The following is a 9,696-nucleotide window of genomic DNA, read 5'->3' as shown; positions in this document are numbered from 1 at the left end:
TTAATGTATCAAAAATATATATGGCTTATTTGAATATATATATATATATATATATATATATATATATATATATATATATATATATATATATATATATATATATATATATATATATATATATATATATATATATACATTTCAAATAAGCCATATATATTAATACATTAAAGTCTGGATTCTCTTAACAACCTGGGGATCAGAGCCCCAGGCAGAACCGCCCAAAGACTATGATATCGGACCAGCGCGGATTTGAACCCTCGTCCGGGATATCTGTATGCCAGTGACCATACCACTCGGCCACGAATCCCCAGGTCGTTAAGAAAATCCAGACTTTAATGTATTAATATATATGGCTTATTTGAAATATGAAAGAAACACGTTTAAATGTGCAAAAAATAAATCATATATATATATATATATATATATATATATATATATATATATATATATATATATATATATATATATATATATATATATATATATATATATATATATATATATATATATATATATATATATATATATATATTTATATATATATATCTATATATATTTTTTTTATCTTTAGCCATAAACAAGTGATTAAGAATGAATGTTCAAATAGGTACATTTAAAAAAATACATACCTAACAGACAGAACTGTCCTCTATATTTCTTGTATATGACTAAATTCTCCTCAGTATGGCACCTGCGCAATCGGGTTAAAGACTTTCTTGTGGCTCTGTGCAGGGCAGTTAGTTCTGATGACCACCGGGGGACTGGTCGTCGTTTGAATATCCCTGTTGTTTTGGGAATAGAATTAACTCCCGCTGTGCGAAGAGTTCCATTAAGTAAGTCAATGGCATCATCAACACTTTCAAACTGTTCTACTTTTCCTTGAATTTTACTTAACTCCTGAAATGTAACTCAGTCCGCCTTATCAAGATTCCATCGTTGCGGTCTCTGTAACGGTTGACCATTGTTGGTGTTTATAATGATTGGTGCATGATCACTAGTGTGCCAATCATCTAATGTTCTCCAATTAAAATCAAGAAGACAGTTAGAGCTTGCAACTGATGGGTCAATGAAGAACAAGGTACCTGTCTGAACATGAAAATGTGTGGGCTCACTTATATTAAGGAGTCCTATTGTAGAAAAATATGTATTTTTCTTTTAATTTTACTAGTTATTAAAGAAAAAAATATGCATCATCACTACGGCATCAGTATTAAAGTACTTTACCTATGTAATTAATTAATTAGTCCATTTTATTATTAATGTAAATTTGATAAATAACTTTTCTCGTCTAATCCTTTTAAATGGTTACTGCCGTAAACAAACCACCAATTTTAATATGAAAAATGTTTCCTTGGTTTACTGAGTGACGGAGAACCGAGAGTACCTGTCAAGAACTTAGCAACTTCAGTCTTCGGTAGAAGTTCCAGTCATACCTACAGTGGATTAATCTTTGAAGTTATGTAGTCACCTATGGATCTTATCATTTGCAACACGATCATGTGTTACGCAAGTATGGAATAATTCTATCAAAATACCATTGGCCCAGACCTGCCAAAGGAGAACCTGCCTACCTATCTCCTAAATTACACTATAAACAAGGTAAGAGAAAAGCTGTTTTTCCTTTGTTTTTAAACTGTCCAGATCTTGATTTTTATTCCTGCAGCTTTAATCGATGCTTATGTGATAAGTGTGTTATTACCTATACTTACCCAAATTATACGTACCTTACCTATACTTACCTTACATACTTATTTAAACTTCTAGTTACTTTGTTTGTTTGTATTTCATTAATCAATTTACTATTTAATTGTATAGAATTCTGTTTGTTCTTATTATTATTTTGACGTTTTGTTTACTGGGATAGAGATATAATTTACATTTTACTTGTTTATTTTTGTGCTGTTATTTCATTGGGGTAGTTGCGTCCGATTCTGTTCATACATGAAATCTTAAGATTTCCTCTTGTTCACCATTTCAGATGTGTGTATACTTTCGGATTCATTTCCTTGGCCTCCGGATGATGCAGCCCAAGTACTCACTTTCTATCCTTATGGTTCAAGTCAAGTGTTTGTCGTTCAGAAGTTTATTTTTGGTTCGAGTATATACATTACAATTAAATTCTTTGTAACTTATACTTTATTATTTAATATACCCTATATTAACTTATATATTTAATGAGTTACCTTATCATTAAAATCTGTATAAAAACCTCATTTTTATACACCTATATCTTCATTCTCCAAAATGATGACATAATATTACCCTCTGAGTTTGCCAAAACATCTCCCCATAAAGGATATCTACTATTAAGATTTCCTAGTAAAAGAAAAGGTTGTTGGAGTGGTTTAATCACATTTACTATATTATCATATGCGATGTTATCATTTGGAGGCAAGTAAAGGGAACAGATTGTGTATTTTATCCCTATATTAATTTTTACAACTACTGCTCACTGAGGGGTATAGATACACAGAGATATTTGGGGAACATCTCAACGAACGTACATAAGACTTCCCCCAGGGCTCCCAGTTCGTTGATCATATGGTGTTATATAGCTAATATGCTCTCGAGGACAAGAAGAGTTAGCGTCGAGCTTGGTCTCCTGTAGACACAGTTATAAGGGATTGCTCACGTATGAGGAGCTTAAGATCTTCATATTTCACCCTTAAACCCTGGAAATTCCATTGCAGAATGGAGGAACACAATTGTAAGTAAACGCCTATTATATACTGTTTTGGAATAACGGATTCATCTTTTCCCATTTGTAAACCTACATGTTACATAACGTATGCCTTTAGATGAGCCTTAATTATATTGATTTTGTGTATGACCTTTCTGTAACTAGCAGTTATACATGCATAATTTACTTAATTAAGCTTTGCATATTGTTTCTATCAGTCTTAGTTATTTAACTTAATAATTTTGTGTACATTAGCATATTATTTATACGTTGATTTCTTTTTCATTTATCCATAGTAATTGAACCACATCACGTCACTTCACATCACTTCAGGTTACGCTACATGCGTCAAGTCTACATGTATAAACGCCAAACAATATAACCATATCGATGTTAACGTCATGGATCTAATAAAGAACTATATGTGCGTGTCAAAATTCTGTTTCTCCATCATTCACGTTAAGCAATAGAAGAATAGTGCATTAACATCGTTCAATTAAATTGTTAAACTACCATCAACGACTCACGCGTTAATTCTATAATAACTCTTATACGTGAGTCTTAAGAAGTGGAATTACTGCCTGTTATAAACAACTACAGACAAGATGGGGGAGTCTGATGAGACTGTTCAGAATAGTGCTCCCGACGAAAACTCGGGTATGACAGTTAATATTTGAACATTAAAAAATAAATTGAAATCATCACTTGGCAACGTAACGAAAAAACGCAACGAACTCATAGGCCTCATGTCAAATCCGGACAACCTGCACTTGGTGAAAATGTGTCTAGAAGAATATAACGAAGCTTTCGATAAGTACAAAGAAAACTTCAATTGTGTCATGGATAACATCTCAGACGAATTGGAGGAGGACTAGGAATTGTCCAGATATGAGACCAAGGAAATTAGCATTCTGCTATTCCGAAACCATGCTGGTGAATGGATAGCTTTAAACGAAAAACGACTTGAAGAAGACCTGGAGAGTCTTTTAAGCCGATCTGGTTCAAAACGTTCTTCCAAACGGCCTTTTTCCCTTCCTTCTGGCAAATCGGCTACGTCCGAAAAGGTGCTAGCCAAAGCACGCCTCGCCGAGTTGCTTGCGGAAAAAGAACTTGTGACAAAGAAAAAGGAACAGGAGGCAAAGACAGAAGAGATTCTATTGAATATCGAAATAGCCAAGACTCGAGCAAAAGCACGTGTTTTTGCAGAAACCGAAAATGACATTGGCGACGACAATGTTGGTAACAAAGACAATGAGACACATCCCAGCATTATTGTGCAACGAGCCAACCATCGAGACGTGAATGTTATGGTTGCTGGACGTAGTATAGCTGCCCCTGGAATTTGTGCGAGTGAAGGTGCTAACACGGCTAAGGTTGGCAATATGGCTAACCAGGTTATACTCCCTGTCACCCAGAAAAATAGTGCCAGCTTACCCAGTCTAAATCCCAGCACTGCACAAGAATTTGTTCCCAGAAATTCTTCAGAGACTGTTACTAACACTCTTGCAACTCCAGTCATCGCTTCGAATGCCAAGTCATCAACGTTTCCAAATCTAGAACAGTATACGTATCCGCCTGTAAATATACCTGTGAACAGTAACTTTGGTGCACCCTATCCACTGCCTAATTCACCTCCAGTTAACATCATATAGCAGCAGATTAGTGGTATCGCCACAGCTCTACCTTTGCCTGCACCGCAAGTTCCCAAGTTTACCGGTGATCTTCTGGAATACAGTAACTTCATACTGGCGTTTGACACCAGGATCTCCTCTAGAACAGCCAGTAGCAGCGACAGACTTTACTACCTTCTACAGCATACAGACGGTGAACCTAAGGACCTCATCAGCAGCTGTATATACATGCAGGCAGACCAAGGATATAGTCGGGAAAGACAGTTGCTACAACAAGAGTATGGTGATCCTTATAAAGTATCTCTGGCATACTTGAAACAACTAAACGAGTGGAAGCCGATAAAACCAGAGGAAGGGAAATGTCTGAAAAGATATTCGCATTACTTGCTAAAATGCTTCAGCGCCATGCATACACTTACTCACCTGGCTGTTCTTGATCATGCACCGAACCTGCAGGTGGTAGTCCAGAAATTGCCAAGTTATATCCAGAATAAATGGTGCGAAAAAGCCACTAACCGCAGACTCCTCGAGAACAGGTCTTCGCGCTTTGGTGACATTGTCCAGTTTGTTATTAACGCAGCAGAGTGTGTCAATGACCCAGTGTTCGGCAAAGAAGCAATGCATAGAGAACTGAATTCTAGTAAACCATCAACAGGGAAACCAACAGAATCTGCATTTGCTATGCAAGTAAATCATGAGAGCCAAAGTAGAACTCGTGGTTTTAGGTCGCCCTCCTGTTTTTACTGCAGCAAAAATCACGATATGGATAACTGTGAAGATTTCAGGCAGAAATCTCTCGAAGAGAAAAGAAAGTTTATTATAGAGCAGAGTAGATGCTTCAGTTGCTATGGTCTGAATCATACTTCGAAGGGGTGCATGAACAAGCGAAAATGTCACAAATGTGGCAAAGGTCATCCTACGGTCATGCATATAGATGGCTTCAAACTACCTTGGAGGTCGGACTTCTCTGACAGATCTTCATATTCTCAAAACCGTACAGAGGAATCCAGTCAAAACCCTCCAGATACCGCTACCAGCAACGTTTTTTCTCATGATTCCTCAATGGTTCTTCAAGCAATAATACCTGTTCGTATAAAGCAGAGGGGGACCAACCGAGAAGTTCTTACCTACGCCCTCTATGAACCAGGAAGCATAGGGTTCTTCCTATCAGAAGAACTGAAAGACGACTTGCAAGCTTCCAGTGTTCAAACAAATCTGCATCATAAAACTATGCATGGGGAAAGCATAGTCAAAAGCTACCTTGTCCAGGATCTCGTCGTCAGTGATATAAACGGCTAGAATGGTATACTGCTTCCAAAAACGTATTCCAGACAAGAAATTCCAGTGAGCCATGATCAAATACCCGTCCAGAATTGTTACGACGCTGGCCATATCTTCACGACGTGGCAAAATCGATTCCTGAAATAATGCCAGATATAGACATCGGTCTACTGATTGGCAGTAATTGCCCACTAGCAATGGAGCCTCTGAAAATCATATCAACAGACGGCAAAGGCCCATTCGCTCTCCAGTATCGTCACGGATGGACAGTCAGCTCGCCGGTAGAAGACAACAGTGTAACGTCTACACATCGAGTAAACAGTAATCGCATTGTGACCGAGGATATCGAGCAGGCTACTGAAATTATCTCCCGAAACAGAATACTGAATATTCTGGAAAGTGCCTTTATTGATAGCCGGGTAGCAAGGTATCCTGGAGAGAAAGGATTGTCTCCAGAGGACACTACATTCCTGAAGAAGGATCACCATTTATGACTTTAATCACATATTTCTCCAGGTGGGAGAGATTGAAGAGAGCAGTAGCAGTATTCATAGCATTTTTGGCTTTCTTACAAAACAAAGAACAAACTATAAATTTAAGGACCGCACAGATCATGCAAAAGGCTGAAAAGGCAATCGTTTGCTTTATACAAAAGATCACCTTTGCAAACGAGGTCGAGAAACTCAAGAAAATAACCACGAAAGAAGACAAGAGAGAACATTCGCTACCAAAAACCAGTACGATATTCCGTCTCGACCCAGTGCTCATCGACGGAACTCTGCGAGTGGGAGGACACCTCCCGAAAGCCGCAATGGACTCCAATGTGAAACATCCTATGCTACTGCCACAATATTCGCACGTCATCACTCTAATCGTACGAGATGCTCATGAGAAACATGGCCATGCGGGTAAAAATCACACCATTGCAGCAGTTAGAGAACGCTTTTGGATTGTTTCAATCAACTCTGCTGTCCGACGTCAACTCCACAAATGCATAACGTGAAGAAAAATTAGAAAGCCATGCCAAGAGCAAAAAATGTCCGACTTACCTCAAGATCGTCTCGAGCCAGCTCCACCATTTACATTCACAGGCGTAGACTTTATCGGGCTGTTCATTATAAAAGAGGGCCGCAAGGAGCTCAAACGTTACGGCGTCATATTCACCTGTCTTGTCAGTCGCTCCATTCAACTGGAAGCTGCTAACAGTCTCGAAACGGATTCCTTTATTCACTGTCTGCAACGCTTCATAGCCCGTAGAGGTACGGTACAAGAAATCCGATGCGACAACGGGACCGACTTCATCGGAACCCGGAATGAGCTGAACAAGGCTTGGTCAGATCTGAACCAAAACAAAATCCAAAACAAACTACTGTACATGAATATCGACTGGAAACTCAACCCACCTATGGCATCGCACATGGGCGTCGTATGGGAACGCCAGATCCGTACCATTCGGAAAGTTCTATCTGCGCTATTCTTCCACCATGGGACTCGCCTCGATGACGAATTATTCCGCACGCTACTCTGCGAGGTAGAATATATTGTGAACTCAAGACCGATCACGACCTGTTCTGATGATCCTGACGACATGGAACCACTAAGTCCAAGTAAAATCCTCCATATGAAGTCACCCAAGAGGTTAATACCAGGACCTTCGCAACCAGAATATGTGTACTCCAGAAAAAGGTGGCGTAGAGTACAATATTTGTCGGACTTGTTCTGGAGCAGATGGAAAAGGGAGTACATAGTCAACCTGCAGCAACGCCCCAAATGGAACAAACAACAAAGAAATACACTGGAAGGTGACATCGTGCTCCTGAAAGACGAGAACACGCCAAGACTTCACTGGCCACTAGCACGTGTAACAGAGGTACTGCCAGACTCCAGAGGCGTTATGAGAAGCGTCAAACTTCGAACTCAATCTTCTGAACTGCACAGACCAGTGAGCAAGCTCGTACTCTTGCTTCCAAAAGAAGATCAAGTGTTATAGATATTATCCAGAGACACTATATGAAATTGATATTTCTAGTTCATATCTGTTTGTCAAACTCATTTTCATTTTTGTTGTGTTTATCGTTTTAATGTTCGTTCCTTAAGCTTATTTTATTCATGTTCTATTCACGTATTGTAGTATGAAAGGAAATATTAGTTGTGCATCTTATATTTTTTTGTAAATCATACGATTTAGAGGTCGAGTATGTTGATGCCCAACGATTAACTGTAAGTAATGTTTGTTGTCTATTTATCGCGATGGTTAATGTTAAGGTTTGCTGTGTGGTAGTTTGCTGGTTCAAGTCTATGCTCGGCCATATGAATTGTATACTTGGTGTTGGGTTGCTTTAGCTAATTTACGCATAGTTCTCGGTCACGCGAACTTTATGGTAATCTACAGTGTCTTCCTGTAAACAAATGAGGAAACTTATCAGTTTAAAAAGTGATTTCATACAGAACCGATATAACGAATATAACGAAAGTTGGTATTTATTGAGGAATATTTGGACCGTTTGTTATAGGAACACAATTGTAAGTAAACGCCTATTATATACTGTTTTGGAATAACGGATTCATCTTTTCCCATTTGTAAACCTACATGTTACATAACGTATGCCTTTAGATGAGCCTTAATTATATTGATTTTGTGTATGACCTTTTTGTAATTAGCAGTTATACATGCATAATTTACTTAATTAAGCTTTGCATATTGTTTCTATCAGTCTTAGTTATTTAACTTAATAATTTTGTGTACATTAGTATATTATTTATACGTTGATTTCTTTTTCATTTATCCATAGTAATTGAACCACATCACGTCACTTCACATCACTTCAAGTTACACTACATGCGTCAAGTCTACATGTATAAACGCCAAACAATATAACCATATCGATGTTAACGTCATGGATCTAATAAAGAACTATATGTGCGTGTCAAAATTCTGTTTCTCCATCATTCACGTTAAGCAATAGAAAAATAGTGCATTAATATATATATATATATATATATAAATATATATATATATATATATATATATATATATATATATATATATATATATATATATATATATATATATATATGCAGTATATATATATATATATATATATATATATATATATATATGCAGTATATATATATATATATATATATATATATATATATATATATATATATATATATATATATATATATATATATATATATATATATATATACTCTTGGTAAGGGTAGAAGAGATTCTTTAGCTATGGCAAGCAGCTCTTCTAGGAGAAGGACACTCCAATATCAAACCATTGTTCTCTAGTCTTGGGTAGTGCCATAACCTCTTTACCCTGGTCTTCCACTGACTTGGGTTAGAGTTCTCTTGCTTGAGGGTACACTCGAGCACACACTCTCATTTTATTTCTCTTCCTCTTTTTTTGTTAAAGTTTTCATATTTTTTGTGGGAGATATTTATTTTAATGTTGTTACTCTTCTTAAAATATTTAATTTTCCTTTTTTCCTTTCTGCACTGGGCTATTTTCCCTGTTGGAGCCCCTGGGCATAATTATAGCATCCTGCTTTTCTAACTAGGGTTGTAGCTTAGCAAGTAATAATATATATATATATATATATATATATATATATATATATATATATATATATATATATACATATATATATATATATATATATATATATATATATATATATATATATATATATATATATATATATATACATATATATATATATATATATATATATATATATATATATATATATATATATATATATGGTGTGCTACTGTTCTTAACACATATTTGGGTTCTCTTCAAATATCATCTAAAATGTGTTATATATTAAGGTTGGTATCTTACATCTTCAAGTAAAGTCTCAGTAAGTTAATTTTAAGATAGTTTATTCTTTAAAAACAGTATTAACATCTCCATCACAGGAGTATAGATGGTTTGGGCGAATGACCATTCCGTATGACATCTCAAAGTGAACTGCCACAAATATCCATATTCACGTTAAAGTTTATATAGTTATCTCAGCACTTAAGGATTTATAGTAAACACAACATTAATACCGGAAGGTACTTGCTCCATCCTCACACACAACTCT

At 36.3% G+C, this 9,696-nt stretch overlaps 1 protein-coding gene across 1 annotated transcript; it reads left to right on the top strand.

Moving 5' to 3' along the window:
* The first annotated feature begins 6,628 nt into the window (after positions 1-6,628).
* Positions 6,629-7,582, top strand: LOC137636367 (uncharacterized). Its single transcript, XM_068368776.1, has 2 exons — positions 6,629-7,230; positions 7,321-7,582. Exons 1-2 carry the CDS (start codon positions 6,629-6,631, stop codon positions 7,580-7,582), a joined length of 864 nt encoding a protein of 287 aa, XP_068224877.1.
* The last annotated feature ends 2,114 nt before the right edge of the window (positions 7,583-9,696 follow it).

Source organism: Palaemon carinicauda, unplaced genomic scaffold, assembly GCF_036898095.1.
Source record: "Palaemon carinicauda isolate YSFRI2023 unplaced genomic scaffold, ASM3689809v2 scaffold28, whole genome shotgun sequence".
NCBI lineage: Eukaryota > Metazoa > Arthropoda > Malacostraca > Decapoda > Palaemonidae > Palaemon > Palaemon carinicauda.
The sequence above is the reverse complement of the archived record's forward strand: the minus strand, read 5'-3'. Positions and strand labels throughout refer to the sequence as shown.